The sequence below is a fragment of the Cnephaeus nilssonii genome, assembly GCF_951640355.1.
Source record: "Cnephaeus nilssonii genome assembly, chromosome: 6".
Lineage (NCBI taxonomy): Eukaryota > Metazoa > Chordata > Mammalia > Chiroptera > Vespertilionidae > Cnephaeus > Cnephaeus nilssonii.
Genome location: NC_137077.1, coordinates 21,954,850 through 21,973,281, shown reverse-complemented (window position 1 = coordinate 21,973,281; position 18,432 = coordinate 21,954,850). Strand labels below are relative to the sequence as shown.

Sequence of the window (18,432 nt, the reverse complement as noted above, 5' to 3'; positions counted from 1 at the left end):
AGTCCGGAATTTTCTAGTCAACACCAATGAGATAAACTGTCATGTAGGCCCTCTCCATTGCCCATAAGAAGAGACCATCTACATGATAAAACACTTGCCTTACTCTCTCTTCCACCCCAAAGATGTCCTGGTCTAAAATTAATCCTTTACTTTCTTTTGCTAATGGAACCCCTGCCACACTCTTCTTCTTCTAATACCTTCTTAGTACACTTCTATTTGCTGCCAAATTCAAGGCATGAATGCCTTGAGAAAAATAAAGCAACTTTGTATGTTGGCAATGCAGGGAATAGCAGATCTTTGTGCATGGAAGGGAAGGATAAGTAACCAAACATAAGACTCAGGAATATGGAAACATGTGAGACTACAGACTAGCCATAAATAGTATTTTGGTGCTTTGTGAAAAATTCTACAATATCACAGATCTTGGGGGATAGATTCACCCACAGGACTTGGAAATCCAGTCACTGTTCTTGCTTCATACAGATGAATTATATTATCCCATCTCCTATAATGCCCTGGAACATATTAGTATCTTAAAAGAGTATCATGCCTTATGAATATTGTTTCAAATCTCTATTGGAAACTATTAAAAGAGTGCTTGTAACTTGCAAAAGCATAACTTTAAGTATTATAAAAAAATATTATTTTATTCTTTTTCCTCCTCAGTATGCAGGTGTACTGAGCTTTTTAAATTTCTGTGGAAATTATATTACTTTATAGGACTAATCTTAGCAGCAAAATTAGTATAATTTAAGCTAAATTCCCTGCCCCTAATATCTCCACAATTGCCTGTGCCTGAAATTCTGCTACTAAAGAGACCTTTCTTTTGGCCTTGAAGCATTTTTTAACATACACTCGCTTTACATTATAATACCCATACCCCAGATTAGCTAGCACTTTCATCATCATTATTAAAATAAATTATAATGACAGAAGGAGGTTCTTCAAGGGGGGATAAAAATGGAATGTATGGGGTTCTAAGACAAACTTTTCTATTTCCTATTTAGTAAGAATTAGCCCAGATATATTTCTTCCCAGATGCTATAAGAATATTTCATTTTTAATGAGGTGGTCGTTAACTTTTCTTTACAGAATATATTACGGATTTCATAGATCAATAAAATAACAAAATAACAGTTAGAAAATTGACAAAAGATGGCTGATTTTTTTATTTTGCAAAGGAAGGAATTGAAAATTAAAAAGTACAACCATTTATTTTTACCATTACTCTATAAAAGAAAGGACATTTGGTATCAAACATGTGAGAAGAATGTAAACTCAGAATGAAGAACCTAATTTGTAGTCAGGTTTCCTTATTTCCCCAAGGACTAATGCAAACTTTGTCAACAACACCAATACCTTATTCTCTGATATCCTCACATTCATTTGAGAAGCATTACTCTAGTGGTTCTCAACTGGGGATAATTTTGTCCCCCAGACATTTGGCCATTTCTGGAGATATTTTTTGGTAGTCATAACTGTGAGAGGTACTATTGGCATCTAGTGAGAAGAGGTTAAGGATTCTGCTAAACATCCTACAACACACAGGACAGTTAACACAACCAAGCGTTATCCAGCCCCCGATGTCAGTAATACCAATATTGAGAAACCCTGCCTGGCTGGTGTGGCTCAGGGGTTGAAAATCGACCTATGAACCAAGAGGTCACAGTTCAATTCTTGGTCAGGTCACATGCCCGGGTTGTGGGCTTGATCCCCAGTGTGGAGGAGGTGGCCGATCAATTATTCTCTCTTATTGATGTTTCTATCTCTCTCCCTCTCTCTTCCTCTCTGAAATCAATAAAAATATAATTTTTTTTAAAAAAGATTGAGGAACCCTGATCTAAGAGATCAAAGGAGTAAAGAAATTCCAGTATTGATAAGACAGCAGTTCAGAGCAATGCTTCTTAGGAAGGTCAACAGTGTCTTCTTTCCTGGGTTCTATGACTCCAACTAGGGACTTTGACACATAGTTGAAGCCACATGAGTCTGAGTTGGTTACCATTTAATCCAATGCATTCCTCATTACCGCTCTTTTTCCAGGCTCCATTTGCAGGAAAAAATGTACATGAAAGTAGCTGGCACAGTGTCTGGCATGTAATAAAAGTTTAATAAATGTTGTTTTCATGTTTTTCCTTCTAAATCTTTGTTTTTTTCTGATAAGCAAAAATAAATGCAAAATGGCTTCATGATTTGACAATTCAGTTTGCTTGCTGCCTCAATTTCACTACATCCTATATCTTGTTCTGCATTCTAGCTGCTCTGCTCATGCTGAATCCTTTTACTTGACAGATTCTTTCTTACTTTTAAGTTGTAGAACATTTTTAACTTCATTTGGGACCTATGGCTTACTCCAACAAAGAGGTATCACACTTTCAAGGAGGTAGCTGTCCCTGCTGCTTAGGTCTGTGGTAGGCACCTGTCTTACATGTTCTACTGCTCCCATCCAGGCAGCTATCACACTATGTTATAACTGGTTTTGAAAATTTCTCTCCCATTAGGTTGTAAATCTCTTAGAGTAGGCATCACATATACCTTATTAATTAATTGTTGAATTCCTAGTGCCTTTTTTAAGGTTTGGCAGTTAGTAAGTGTCCAAGTAATTATTTGTTAAATGAATGACGAACTCTTTTAAACAAATTATCCTGCTTTTCATATCTTGCCTGGAGGCCTTTTCAAGTAATAAGTAGTAGGCATTGACAGGAGTCCAAAACAAGAGGGAAATGATGAACTCCCATGTGTTATATACAGTTAGCAATGTGTTATATACAGTTAGCAATTTGGATGCCTTGGAGGTATCCCTGAAAGTTCATGATCACCTATGAATGAATTTATTAGAGAAAGGCAATTGAACCAGATTCTTGAATTATGTCATACCTTGTTCCATGAGTGTCATAACAGCAATTCAGATTAAAATGCATGATATTTATCATCAGAGACACAAAGTCAGAGTTATAAGAAAATGTGGACTGGCCCCAGGCAAAATAAGCTGTGAAAAAGTATTTTTGAAAATATGACTCAGGCCATAGCAACACAATATATTTCCATTAAATGCATCATTACTGTGCCACTGTGATATTAGAAAGTGGCAGAAAGACTGAGTTGTAAAGTTACATAAAATAATATGGCATGAGTCATATATAAAAATATTATTTTAAATATCAAAATGGTAATCACAGTGAGTTAGATGTCCAAACCAGAAGGGTTACTCAAGGTAGTTTGAAGATTGTTCAAATGGTCACAGTGAAGTAGGTCAGACCCACTCAGTTAAGATTATTTCACTTTTACATTACTATCTTTTCATTTATCAAGTAAAGGAAAAGATGCACAAGAAAATAAGGATATAACCTCCAGCACTTTCCTTCAACTTCACAGAAGTCCCATCTTATTTTGTTTTATCAATCCAGGAGTTGACAGGAGAGAAAGTTCCACTGGTTTAGAGAATCCAGAATCACAGATTAGCTAACTTTTATCCCTTTTATTCTGGGAGAAGGTGAAAATCATACCTTTATAGATTTGGCTGTGAACAAAACCAACTCCATGTCTATGACCCAGATGTCTTTAAGTTTTCATGTTGTGATCTTTAACCAACCTCACTGTCCTTAGCTGACACACCAGAGCCTTCTAGTTTATGATTATCTATATTCCTTAAACAGTAGCCATAAATATTTTTGTTGGTGATGATCTGAATGGCATGACAGCTGAGATAAATATCAAACAGGTAATAGTATTAATTATAAACAATCATTCATCACAAGATGACCAGTAGGTATAGAATTCTTTGTTCCTTTGTCCTGTCAATTATTACTACCTGAGTTATCCTCTATAATAATCCTATATAATAAAGAGGTAATATGCAAATTGACCATCACACCCTCACAAGCTGGCTGCCTATGACCAGGCTGGCAGGCGGGTTAGTGAGGGACAACCAAATGACTGAACAAGCAGGCTGTGTGGGGCAAACAGGCCAGTAGGGGGGTTAGTGAGGGATGACCAAACAACTGAACACCAGGCTGTGTAGGTTGACCAGGCTGGTGGGAGGTCCATGAGGGGTGACCAGGCCGTCAGGGGGATTAGTGAGGGATGACCAAACGACTGAACAGCAGGCTGTGTTGGGCGACCAGGCTGGCAGGGGGGTGGGGGCAGTTGGAGGCGACCAGGCTAGCAGGGAGACAGTAAGAGGTAACCAGGCTCGTGTGGGGGAGCAATAAGAGGTGATTAGGCCATAAGAGAGCAGTTGGGGGTGATTAGGCTAGCAGGGGGGCAGTGAGGGGCAACTTGACTGGTGGGGGGACAAGTGGGGGTGACCAGGCCAGCATAGGGGGGCAGTTAGGGGTGGCCAGGCCAGCAGGGGGGGCAGTTAGGAGCAACCAGGCTAGCAAGAAAGGGGCATTTGGGGGTGACCTGGCTGGCAGGGAGGGCCGTTAAGAGGAATCAGGTCGGCATGCAGAGGCAGTGAGGGGTTATCAGGCCAGCATAAGGGGTCAGTTAGGGGTAATCAGGCCAGCATGCAGAGGCAGTGAGGGGCGACTAGGCAGGCAGGCAGGTGAGTAATTAGGAGCCAGTGGTCCAGGATTGTGAGAGGGATGTTTGACTGCCGTTTGGACAACCAGCAGTTGGACATCCCCTAAGGGGTCCCAGATTGGAGAGGGTGCAGGCTGGGCTGAGGGGACCACCTCCCAAACACAAATTTCGTGCACCGGGCCTCTAGTACTATATAAAAAGAAAAAGTCCTGCAATAAAAGTCTGTTGGTGAAAAATAATCTGTAAAGATTGCTGCATCGTCTGTCTGCTCTGACCCTACATTGTTGTGAGTAAACTACCCCATAATAAATTCTATTATATTCTATAAAGTTGCCTCAGCAGTCTTTGGTTTTAAGATACTTTCACATTAGGGTATCCATTATACCTTTGCCCCACCATCAGACAATACCTCACCACTCATACTTAATGTCCAGGTTCCAAATTAAACATTTTTTTGGCCCCACAGCTTAGTAACCTCTTCCAAATTTGCTTTATTGCCACATCATCTACCCTATTCAAGTTAAAGTGTAATAATAGTCCTAGGTATGGAGTACAACATTGATTTAGGCTCCTGAGTTTGATATATTAACAAAATAAAAACTTGAATATTCTCAAGTGACACCTCTTTGGTGCAATCCTCTTTGATTCAGCCATTCTCCAGGTAGAAAACTTTCTAAAAATGTTTCTTTTTCTATTATTGCATTTACATGGTTTGAAGTTGATTTGGGGTTTATCTCGGCAATTATATCACCCTATTCTTGAAGAAAATTAACTATATATAAATTTTTTATTTCTATTGAATGATAAATTCTAAAACACATCCAATTAATATTCTTTAGCCAATAAATAAACCTCTGTGTTGAATGGATAATATTAGTTGAAGTCCAAGGATGGAAGCAGCAATTCCTAGGCAAATGGTGGTTTCAGTGATGAACTACATAATTATGAATACTATATCATATTTTTATCATTATTACAAATCTTTCTTTACCTTATCCATTCCTTGTCCCATGACTTTAATATTTTCTCTAGTAAAGAAAAAAGTTATAAAACTAAAGATGCCTGAAGTACCATATCGGTGGTAACATTTTGTATGACTCCATTTGACATTTGTCTCTTTATTTGTCTGTCTGTTTGGATGAAGTAATAGTATTTAGGATTGGTGGTGGTCACTTAGGCAAAATGAAATATAAAAACTGACCCTAAGTGACTTAGGGTAAAATCCTAACTTTAACAGTGTTGAACTTTGCCCATTAAAAATAATAATAATAATAAGTGGCTCTATAAACCCAGTCACATCAGAAGTATTTAGTTTGCCCTTCATTATCCACCTGTTTCTCCTTTTTTTTTTTTTTTTTTTTTTTGGTCACTCATCCACAGGTTGCTATTGTGTGATTAGAAATTTCTTGGCAATTCTAACAATCAATCAGTGTTGCAGGAGATAAAGATCTGAGAACAAGAAGGGCGATTTCACTTGTCAAGCTGGTTGTTCCTTTATAAGGAAAAGGTGATTTCCCTTTTAATGGATTACAACATCAGGAACTGGAGAGCTTAGTATAGTTTAGTTTAGTTTAGTTTAGTTTAAAACATAATTGACAGCCTATACATTACTAATCTTGGGCAATATTCTTATTTGTAGTGTTTGCTTAAACACTTTATAAAGGTGAACTAGAAGTTCAAGATGTTCTCAGGAACTGTGAAATAGATTTCAAATTTCTGAAACTTACAATGGACTATCATTAATTATGCAGCTGGAAATCAAGAAAATGTATCCCCATTATTTCAATAATTTTTAAAAGATATAATGTCAAAATGACACTCCCAGGCATTGCCTCAGATTCAACTCAGTGATGGTAGGAAAATAAACCAATATTGTCCCATGCCTGATGAATAGCACCCAGCTGGAGTTGCAGAGTAGCCAGCCAGATCTTCACCAGTCTTTCCCTTAACATTGGTTATCTTTTTTCCCTTTGTAAATGTTTTTTTCCATATAATGTTAGCAATGTCTGTGATATCAAGCAACATATATGTGATGTAATGATTCCGAATCTTTATCCACATTTTCAACTTTTTTCAGAGCAGCAGATTTTTATTTCATCTGTCTATCTGGTATCATATGTCTGTTGTATTGCAGTAACTCCACACTTGACATGCTAAACTTAAATCATCACTTCATCTATATGTTCATTTTGTCTTCTCTCTCTTGTCTAATTGCAATAGCATTCAATATCAGTGTCGATCTCACCCTCTTTCTCTTCTTCATCACATATCAAAACCACCTCAAGTTCTAGCATTAGAATAAATATATGTTATTTAATATTGCTCTTACCTCTGTAACCTAAAATAGTCTTTGAGCAAACTCATACTTCTCTTACTGCTATTTTGCTTTCATTTATTTCTGTTATCTATGAAGTACAGAGTTATTATATTCATTGCTCTTCAAAACTGAACCTACGATTTTTAAAACATACCCAATATTTGATTATAATCATAGTTCTCTTCAAAAAGCTGTTACTTCAGTAATAATTTCTTCAGTTTCTACTCTACCTGAAAAAGTCATAATCATGTTAATATTTCCAACTCAAACCTCCATATTTCACTCTTTTCCAGCTTTCAGATATATCTTTTTCATGTGATTCCATTGAGCATTGCTCATAGTTTTCATAGAACAGTGTTTGTATCACATGGCATTGCAATTTATGCTTACATATCCTGCTGGGCGAACAGTGAACTATTCTAAGAAAAGAAGTAGTCTTACTCATCTGTTTATCCTCAGGACCTGGTTCAATACTAAGTCCTTCCCAACGTACATTCTCATGATGCCCTATAGTTTATTTTCCTCTGCAACACTTGCCATAATTGTAGTGAAATAATTAATTTTTCAATTAGTTATTTAGAATTTGCCTTTCCTGATAGAATAGCTCCAATAACTTATATTCATCTCTTCATCCCAACCATATACCATAATTCTAGCAGATAGTAGATAATCAATAAATATATACTAAATGAATATGTGAACAGAAGTATTTCCATAATAGGAAATACCAATAACATAAATAGTATTGAGTCTGTCAAGTGACAATGATGTAATATCTATTTTCTATTATATATCCCTTTCCTCAGTAGAAACATACTGAGAATTTAGAAGATCGTATATTAATCCATGTCCTATCATATTCTTACCTATGAAAATATCCTTTAATCTCACGTAATTTATAGTTGTTAAAGGACATTCTTCCCAATCACTTACTGTCTTTGTGACCCTATGAAAATTAATGACCTTTTCTGGTGCTTTATTTTCCTTATTTGTAAAATGAGAATAAATAATAAATTTAAAGCTGTATTTCATGAAGATTAAATGGGATACTGTCAATATCAGCATATAGCACATTGCCTGTTAATTATTAAGTACTCAGCAAGCAACCTCCCTCTTCAACACATTCCCTCTTGCTTTATTGTCATTTTTTCCTCTCTGTCCTCCTTCCACACTTCTTCCCTCCTTTCCTTTTTTCCTTGCTTTTCTTCTTCCTCTCTCCCTTTCCCCTTTTCTTTCTTTCTCTCTCTCCTAGAAGGTAAACTCTTTTAGAGAACTGTGTCTTATTCATCTTGTTATCTCTAGAAACTAACACTGTTGCTAATAATAAGTACTCACTAGATCTTGTTGGATTCATATCTGAATTTTTGGAATAAGAGTCCAATAATCTTAGGACAATGTTGACCAGATTAGATACATTGAGTCATTTACGCAGGAAAAAAAAATTACAGTTGGAAAATAAAACTAATTTAGAGAAGTTTCATTACTTTGTATTTTTTTCAGCATTGAGAATAAAGAATTGGTTGCTTTGATTTATAAACAATCTGCCTTGGGGTGCTGCTTATCCTGAAAGCTGATGAATGAAAGTTGTGAGCTTCCATTGTTTTGGAAGCTAGTGACTTAATTTATCTTACGAGTATGGAGGGTAAAGTGTAAGAGAGTGGTTCTAATAATAAGTCTAAGGGGCTGAGGGAAAGATATTGGTCAAAAACAGAGCTCACAGCTTGACGATCCAGTGGAAAGAAAGTAAATCTTAAAACTGGTAAGGCAGGTCAACAATTGAGGATTAACAACTTTAGAGGAAAGGCAGAAGAAAAAAAAAAAGTCCTGAATAGGAATGGGAAAGGGAGCCATGTTTTAATTCAACTGAGTGAACAACATAGTCAGAGTTGTCATGAACACAGTTCTGCACTGGAATGTGAAATGTGGTCATCAAGGAGCCCTTGTTGTCACATTCCCTAGGTCTCATGGTTGCTTGTATTTTACCTTCCATTACAGCTCTCATCCTATCTAATAAAAGGGTAATATGCAAATTAACCATCACTCCGTCACAAAGATGGTGGTGCCCATAGCCACAAGATGGTATATCCTCTCAGCCCCGCCGGAGTCCCCCAGTCCTGGGGGTGGGCAGCTGCTCAGAGTGGGCAGCATGAGTGGCCTGGCAGAATGCTTGCTTCATCACCACGGTGATGAGGCAAGCTTTCCGCGCCCAGCCGCAGAGAGCCTCTGGGCAGCGGGCATGGAGCAGCCAGGCCCCGCAGAGAGCTACTGGCACACGGATTCATGTGCAGGGCTACTAGTCTGTTATAACTGGTTATGTCCTTTTTCCTTTGTATTTGCTGTTGCACTGTTGCAAGCCTATTTCTAAAAGACTGGCACCAGCTCTTGTCTTTTGTTACCTAATGTAATAACTCCATCTATATGTGAACTAGAAAGGATGCTAAAGAAAACATGATGAAGGGAGAACTATCATACTGGAGACTCTGGCAAGAGTTTGCTGATTACTTTGGTATGGCTCATTTTTCCTGGTAGAAATTGCTTACAATCAAAATTATGTTAAATCTTTTTCTTTTCTACCAAAAGTGACTAGTATGTGTGTATGCAAGCACAAAAATTCAACACATTTTCTTTCTTTCTTTTTTTTTCTTATATTTAAGGTACAAAAGGATATTGAACATTGTAAAAAAAGAAAATCATAGTAAATGTTGAATGCATAGCAACATTTTAAATGCTGTATTCTGTAATATGAAATTATAAAAGAATGACTTAATAGTTTCAATTATCTGTAAAATGAGCCTGCTTTGAGATATCTATTTGTATCTGGGTTTTGGCAACATCAGGTATGCTACTTCTCTCAGAAGCCTGGAAATTTTACCTTTCGGGAATTGCCCTAACCACAGCTCCTTAGAGGGGCAGTTTTCTTTCATGTGCTAATTCCTACAAATTAATGCTTTTGATACTGCTGCTAATTCCTACAAATTAATGCTTTTGATACTGTGGTCATCCCTGTGAGCAAGGTACTACTTTAAACTAATGAACTCCTAAGTGTCACACAACTGCTTTCTTTGTTTTTCTCTTTCTTCCTGTCCAGCCTCTATAGCTAATTCCAAAAACAGCAGCATCAGTGAATTTAAGAAGGAAGTCGTATATTAAATAACAACCCCCTGGAAAATAATGGGAAAGGTGATCTAAGTGTTATTGATGGTTCTTATGATACTTGCTCCAAAAAAGTAATTGATCCTTCATTGTGTGGCTATAAAAGCAACACCGTACAGAGAGAGGCAGAGTAGAAGGAAGGAAAGACAGTGGAGAGTTGAGGCAGCTGCCTTCTAATAAGAGAAAAAGAGAGACAGAGAGACAGAGATAATAGTTATAGTGAACTCTTTATTGTTCAGGCATTGGGATAAAATGGTGCTCACCCTGCTTCTGAGCACCCTCTGGCTTCATTTTACTGTTTCTGTGGCTTCAGAACCGTAAGGGAATATTCTGCTCTCTATTCATATTAAAGCACTAGCAAAGGGACCTCATTACACCTGTTCTGTGTTAGCATTTGATACTTTACCACTTCTGAGACTGAGTGCTGGTTTGCCTTATACATTTTTAAACAAGTGCATAAAAAGAATTGACATATTTTTTAAGATACCTCTCTCTGTATACTTAACATTTATTGTAATGAAAAATGTGTATGTTTCAGGACCATTTCAATAAGCTAACATTGCCTTTTATGCGTGTTCTGCATTTCTCCTACCTAGGCAATATATTCTATGGGTCTCCTCTGTGATTCAGAGTCACTCTACAGAGAAAGCCTGTCTCCACCTTTTAAACCTTAATGAGTCTGTATCCTTGAGTATTGTCCTAGAGTATGATGAAGTCAATGTCACTATTTTTGACCAGCCTGTGGAGGAGGAGAACTTCTATGCTTGTGCAGATTTCCAGGTGAGGCACTGAATTTGCCATTTCAGAACTTTGGATGGGAACAAGAAATTATTATTTAAAATTTCATTTTAGAGGGATAACAAATCTTGATTTCAGGTGACTTAGGGAAGCTAGGGAATAAAACAAGAGAATTTCTGAGGCAAGAAACGAAATGAAAATTAACATAGGCAAAAAAATGTGTGGGATATTACCGTTTTCTATTATATGGAGTGATTAAATGTAATTACTGCTTTTTGATAGAGCTGTTCAACAATATGAGAAAACAGAATCTAGGTAAAGGGAAGCAGAATTGGAATTTGGGACAACAAAAAAAATAGAAGGCAAGAAGACATAAAAAGAAGTTTATTAAAAACTTTTCATACTAAAAAAAAAGAAATTAAAGCAAGTAATCACAGTCTCTCATTGAGAAATAATGAGCTTAAAATGCTCTCAGACTGAGAACCCAAATTAAGACATTGTTCACCTTCTTAATGTCTACAAATAATTGTCCCATTCTCTGTTCTTTAACATAAACAGGTTTCTCAAAAGTCCTCTGAACAGTTAGCTTTTGTGACATTGTTGGCTAAGGGTGATACTCTTGAAATCTTTGAGAGGAGGTCCGTAGCACTCGTTTCAGAAGAGACAGTAACCTTCGTGCAGACAGATAAACCCATCTACAAACCTGGAGAGGATGGTAAGTCAATATTCACATTTCCTTTGTATCCTTGACCTTACAAACACATTCTTCAAATTTAGGGCAACCCAAACATGGGAATTTTAGTCTTAAATTTATCCTTAATGTTATAGAATCATGGATCTCTAGAATTTTTACTGGTTGAGTAGGCCAATTATAAAATAGTTCCCTCAAGCTCCAGTAATTGAATGCTTTGCTTCTTAAAATTTTGCATGCCACTTTTATTTTGTACAAATTCTAGTGACAGGCATACATAAAACCATGGTTACAAGCATGGGATGTGGAACAAAATTATTAGGTTTGAATTGTTGCTCCATAATTTACCAGTTGGGTGCACAAGTTAAATCTCTATTTAGACTCAACTTTTTAAATCTGTAGAATGAAGATAATCAAAATATCTCACTTATACAAATATTGTGAGAATAAAATCAGATTGTCAATGTAAATCAGTACTTAGGCCATAGTAAAGACTCCATAAATGATATTTATAATCACTATTATTATTATTCATTTTAGTAGAAGTAATCATAAATCTGAAAACCAAAGCAAAGCCCTTATATTTTCTTTATTATTGTAAGTAGAAGATAGCATAAAGAACACTAACCAAGGACTCAAAAGAATTTGGTTTTGTCTTGACTTTGTTAATGATTTATTGGCCTTTGCCAAGCAAATTCTGATCTTAGAGATGTAAAATAGAGGGTTAAGTGAGAGCATCTATATATTATGTTTGATTTGTTGAAAAGAAATTAAAGAATTGAAACAGAATTTATATGGTGAAATTTTTTTGGGGGGGCTGCATTATATTCTCTCTGTGGAGTTATTAAAATGCTATGATGGACAGGCATGTGTAAAAAAATAGCTAAGATGGTTTTCTAGAATTCTGCTCAAATTAATATACTGTAATGTTTGTTAACATCAATATATTTTTTCCCAGAAAAATTATGTTTAACTCCTACCATACATATTTCACATTTGTCCTTCTATGACTCATTCTGCCACAAATTCTGGTGGTGGCAGTAGCTAGTGTCAGCTTTAGTAGCAAGCAGCGTCATCAGCAGAAGAATTACAATTGTGCAATAAGAGATCTTTCCAAATGGAACTCAAGGGATCAAATCAGAGTTAGGGGAGAAGGGAGGGCAGTATTCTATGATAGGAAAGCAATTTATTTCCATGTCTACCTGTAAACAATTATATCTAGGAGAGAAATAACAAGAAAAAATATTGCTCCCCCCCCCCTTTTCTTTTAGTTCAAATTCGCATTGTGACACTGAATACCAAGTTCAAACCTGTTGAGGAGTTGGTGAGTTCAATAATTTCTAATGATACACTGAAATTTAAGCAAGTTAAACAAATCTATTGCTATAGAAAGTGTTGTCAGGAAGTTTTTCAAAGTATGAAAATAGATTCTAACATAGAGAACTTTACAGGTATAGTTTCATTGCTAAACCTCAAATTTAAACATGAAACTTTCATTTATCGTGAGTTAATTTATACTTCTTTAAGACTTTTTTTCATCGTGTAAGGATGGGTTGCCTGAAACCTTTTGTCCTCTGGGAAAATGAGAGTGAAGACTCAATACTTAAATTAAGTCAAATAATCTTTATAAATGCAATATGTGGCCAAAAACAGTGCACTATTACAATATTAACCTACTTTTTTTCCTCTTGCAGTATCCTTTAATCAGACTTCAGGTAAGAAATCATTTTTTTTTCATTTCCATTATTTTAAATATTCAGATAAATAGTGATTTGTGTCTGGTTTTCATTATACATAGTTACAAGTTAAGATAACTGAAATAGCGGAGGAGAAAATCTTTATATACACAATATAAGACATCAGATGAAGAACTAAACAAAGGGCTGTCGCTTTTAGTGTAGTCTGTGTGGCAAGTGCAGTAACTTAGGTTTTCAAGGAAAAGAAAAGATTGAACTCTTTTTAAAGGAGATTTATGTTTAAAATTGCTTAATTTTGGCTGCTGGCCCTTCTCAATCCTAATTTAGCCATATCTTATTTTAAGGAAATAGAAAGCATATACACCTACAAATTTAGAAATTAGCTAAGAAGGTGATTTTATTATTATAATAGAATTTTGGTTTTCAGGAAATAGTTAATGGAGTCTCTTTCTACTAACTCAGATCTTTAATATTGTGCAGTATGGTATCTAAATGTATTTGAAGTCTTATGCCTATCAGAAAATAACAATCAACTCAAACATATATATTTGAATTTCTACATAAACTATATGTACCATTATTATTATTAACTAATTATGAAGGTTAGTACACTGAGATCTAAGTTTATCATTACTGACTAGAGGCCCAGTGCACAAATTTGTGCACGGGTGGGGTCCCTCGGCCTGGCCAGTGATCGGGGCCATGGGAGGGGCAGGCCTGCCAGGGAGAGGGACCGTGGGAAGTTGACCCCAGCAGCAAGCTAACTAATGGGCCAATTCCATGAGGAACTGGGCTCCCGCTTCCCTCCTGTCTGGTTCTGGGGTGCAGGTGAACCAGATTCGGGGCTGTCAGGGCCCCAGCAGCAAGCTAACCAATGACCAATCCAGCAAGGAATCAGGCTCCCTCCTCCCTCCTGTCTGGGTCCAGGGTGCAAGTGAACCAGATTTGGGGCTGTCAAGGCCCCAACAGCAAGGTCTGGGTCAATGTGTGTCATAGCTACCGGCCGGTCGTTCGGTTGTAACAGTCGCTTAGGCTTTTATATATATAGATTATGTGTGTAAATACATACTTCAAATAGTCTTTTTAATTTGAATGTTTTTGACTTTGTTATCTGAGTGAAAAATAGGTCATCTTTCTAGTAGGATAAATATCAGGTTAGCCATTTTTAATTTTTCTGCATGATTAATTATCTATGAAGAATATTATCTTCACAGCCTATTTAAGCTAGTATTGTGTTCCATAGAAAGCTTAATTAACATTAGTTTAAATGAGTAAAAAATTATTGTCTACATGAACTATATGTCTGAGTCTAGGCACTTCAGTGTTAGGACAGTAACAGCATAATGTTACCAAGGACCTAGGCTTCTTCTGCTTCTTTACCATCCTCAATGTCTTGTTTTATTTTCAATGCCAGCTGAGTCTCATTTTCTTAGAAAGAATTTTTACCCAGTGACTGACACTTACATTTAATTTGCCATCACTGAGTCACATGGGCAATCCTTCTTAAAAGGAAGTCTGGAAAATTAATTTAACTTTCTAGACTTTATTGTAGAGGAAAGAAAAGGTGAGCAGAGAATAATGGTTTTGTTTCTTTGTAGAAATCTTTTCACCAGAGTTTCTTTAATCACAATTGGATGATATCAATAAATGTATTAAGTCAAGCTCACATAAGCTACAATAGGCTAAAGGCAAATAAAAGAGAAAGGATGGCATTATCAATCCTTTCTTGTTGTAGAACTTCTATTTAACAGCTGTTGTATGCAGTGTGGAATTTATGACCAACTTACTTACAAACCAACCAACATGTTTACTGGTATTTGTAAAGATAAGCATCTCCTGTGCATTATTGGTGTTTGTCACTATACTTGAGAGAGCACCACTCTGAAGCTTGCACACTGAGTTTTAAGTTCTTTAATTATGCAACTATGGTTCAGAAAGATCAAAATCAAAAGCATTAATTATAGATTTTGTTCATTATCTTTTGGGGGCTTACAAGATATACTCTAAGGTTGAATTTGAAGATCTGAGGAAATTATGTTACTTTTACAATTTGAGATATCTATATATATAAAAGCCTAAGTGACTGTTACTACCAAATGACCAGAATGACCAGAACGACGAGTCCACCAGTTGCTATGACACACACTGACCACCAGGGGGCAGACATTCAATGCAGGAGTTGCCCCCTTGTGGTCAGTGCACCCCCACAGCCACCCTCCCTCAGTCCCTCCCCCCTGCTGGCCGGCCCCCTTATAGGCCCGAATTGGGGGGCCCACCAGCCAACCTCCTGGGGTCCCTACCCCTGCCAGCTGGCCCCCCAATAGACCTTGATCACTGGCTAGGCCGAGGGACCCCACTCATGCATGAATTCATACACCAGGCCTCTAGTTCAATAAAATGATAGAGCTTTCTTTACTTCCCATAATTACAGAAAGTACCCAAACGAAGAAGGAAAGAATAAAACTCTTATATGACCTCTGTTTTTATTTCTTCTTTATTTTCTAGGATCCTCAAAACAATGGGATTTTTCAATGGGAAAATGTGGCACCTTTTCAAAATATTACCCAACTCTCATTCAGATTGATTTCAGAACCAATGTTTGGCGAATACTCTATCGTTGTGAAAAGGGCATCAGGAAAGACGTTGGCACACCCATTTACTGTTAATAGATATGGTAACCAATTGCTACTTATAATTGTTCTATATAGATGAAGCTTTCAGAGGACTCGACAAAGTAACTTGTTAGAATTAGGAAAAGTAGGTGAGGCTTTATTTGGTGTTCTCCCATCATTCTTTCTTGGCCTTTTCTGCTTTGTCATCTTTCTTGCTCCTCACTCTTTGCCTTCATCCTTTTTTCTGACCCTTGCCTTTACTTCCTAAGAAATATCTCATTTTATAAAATCTACACAATCTTCTTGGAAGTATTACAACAAATAAAATCTAAAGTTATGAGAATAGAGAAGAGAAAGGAAAGGGAAATAATTAATCATTAATGAGACACCATCACTTACTGGTGCAACGCAGAATTTGGGACAATTGAAACATGGTCTATACAGATGTACACAAAGGAAAATATGGTGCATAGAAGGATACTTAGCTACATAATTGTAATAAGTTTTCTCTTCAGTATTTGTAGGGGCTGATCTATATTTCTCTTTATTTCCAGTGTTGCCTAAGTTTGAAGTAAAGGTCAATGTACCACAAACAGTAACTATTTCAGATGAGGAATTCCAAGTGGATGCATGTGCTAAGTAAGTATTTATTCAGGAGATTTGACATCACATGTCAATTCAAGGCTCAGAGTGAAGGAGAAATGAAATTAAGCATGTAACTTTAATTATTTGTATGCTTATATTAAAATTATCAGACAAGTGATGAATTGCCATTATAAGAGATTTTGAAAATATGAAGCAAAACATAAGAAATTATCTATAATTAATTCTACTGATGCCATTAATACTGGAATTTATTTTTCTCTAATCTTTCATGAAGTTTCTATAATTGCAATCCTACGTTTCTACCCATTATAATTAAGAAACATGTTTCCATATATGCCAATATTTTCATGAATTCTAGTCTCTATGGTTATATCAAATTTACTTAATCACTTTTATTATATAACATGTAGGCTGTTCCATTTGGTTTTTCTAATCCTATCTAATAAAAGGGTAATATGCAAATGAACCATCACTCCATCACAAAGATGGCAGTGCCCATAGCCACAAGTTGGCAGCGCCCAGTCCTCTCAGCCCCGCTGGAGTCCCCAGTCCCGGGGGGGGGGGGGGGGGCAGCTGCTGAGAGTGGGCAGCCACGGCGAAAGCATTCCGCACCCGGCCACGGATGGGCCTCTGGGCCGCGGAGAGCCTCTGGGTAGTGGACTCGAGCAGCCAGGCCCCGCAGATTAGTGCATGGATTAGTGTGCAGGGCTACTAGTAATAAATAATATTTAGCATATGTCTTTGTGTATACAGTAAGTGTATAAGAAGTAGCTTCTGAATTAAAAATTACTTAAGAAAGATTTCAAGAATTGGAATTACCAAAATGAAATGTGTAACATTCTTTTAGTCTTTTGATTGCCATAATGCTCTCTAAATATGTTGTGCCAATGTACAATTCCAACACTGCCTGTCTCATTGAATCCTCATTATCTTGGGAGTTTTCATTTTTTCAAAAAAAGAACATAAACTTTTGAAATGTCTTGGTGAAAAAGAAGGCACTTTATCAATTTATTTGAGTTAATTTGAATAATTTTAATGTAAAAAACATTTCTATGTAATGTGAAAATTTTTTATTTTATTTTTGGAGAATTATTTCTAATGATATTTACCTTTTTTAAAAGTGTCATGTATTTTTTCAAATTTCTAAAAAATAATTAAAAATAGCTAATATTTAGTGAGTGCCAATTACTGTGCTAAGCATTGCACTTATTATATTCTTACCACCATGCTATGAGATAGATGCTATTATCATTTTTATTTTATATTGAAAGATTATGTCACAGAGAACTGAAATAACTTATCAACATTAATGAAGCTTTTTTGATGGCAGAACTTGAATTTAGACCTATGTTATCTGACTTCAGAACTACTCTCTTAACCAAAAACTCTGTTGTACTTTATGTAACAAAATTTAAAATATTAATATTTCCACATATTTAAACACTGTTTAATTGATGACATGCAAATTACTTGCCTTTGAATATTTTAAGCAGTATATTAAAGATACATTGGGTAAAAGGGCTATCTAATAAACAAGTTAGGGTAGTGCTAATGGATGCCACAAAGTATCTTGAAAAAAGTTTTTAGTTTTTCTATATTATTTAAAATGTTCGTTGGACTCTAGAAAAAGAAACATAATACTTTTTGAGTTTCAAAAAGAGTAGCTGAACATATGCCAGAATTTCATAAATGTAATATATAAGAGATCATAGACTATCTGTGTTAAAAGATAACAGGATAATCAACTTAAGTTTGAAGAAATCCAGGAACCTAAGTTGGCTTCACTTAAAAACCCTACACAAAACCAAAATTGTCAGTGGGATTAACAACTATAATTTATCTGCCCAATGGCATGCTAATAACACATACCAGAAGAACCAAAATATTTATGAAGTATCACCTACATAAAAGACTTGCTAAACTAAATATTGATATGGGATTGGAACATCTTGAAACTTCTTTAATGTTATATTCTACTTAGATTTGACATTAAATAGTACTTTAGTATCAGCAATAATAATATCCTACAACAGGACCAGGCAATTGAGTCAGGAGCTGTGCGTGCTACGAGGTTATTTCAGGGCAGGCTATGTCTAG

The 18,432-nt window shown here is 36.1% G+C and overlaps 1 protein-coding gene across 1 annotated transcript in view; it reads left to right on the top strand.

Moving 5' to 3' along the window:
- Positions 1 to 10,243: 10,243 nt before the first annotated feature.
- The window catches only part of LOC307102055 (alpha-2-macroglobulin-like protein 1), a gene marked incomplete at both ends in the record, with an annotated part of 100,420 nt that continues 92,231 nt past the window's right edge, over positions 10,244 to 18,432 (top strand). The window contains 7 exons of the mRNA XM_079775512.1: positions 10,244 to 10,308; positions 10,588 to 10,771; positions 11,288 to 11,444; positions 12,692 to 12,744; positions 13,115 to 13,135; positions 15,623 to 15,791; positions 16,284 to 16,368. Of these exons, the coding sequence (XP_079631638.1) occupies positions 10,244 to 10,308; positions 10,588 to 10,771; positions 11,288 to 11,444; positions 12,692 to 12,744; positions 13,115 to 13,135; positions 15,623 to 15,791; positions 16,284 to 16,368 (734 nt within the window). The remainder of the gene's footprint in view (positions 10,309 to 10,587; positions 10,772 to 11,287; positions 11,445 to 12,691; positions 12,745 to 13,114; positions 13,136 to 15,622; positions 15,792 to 16,283; positions 16,369 to 18,432) is intronic.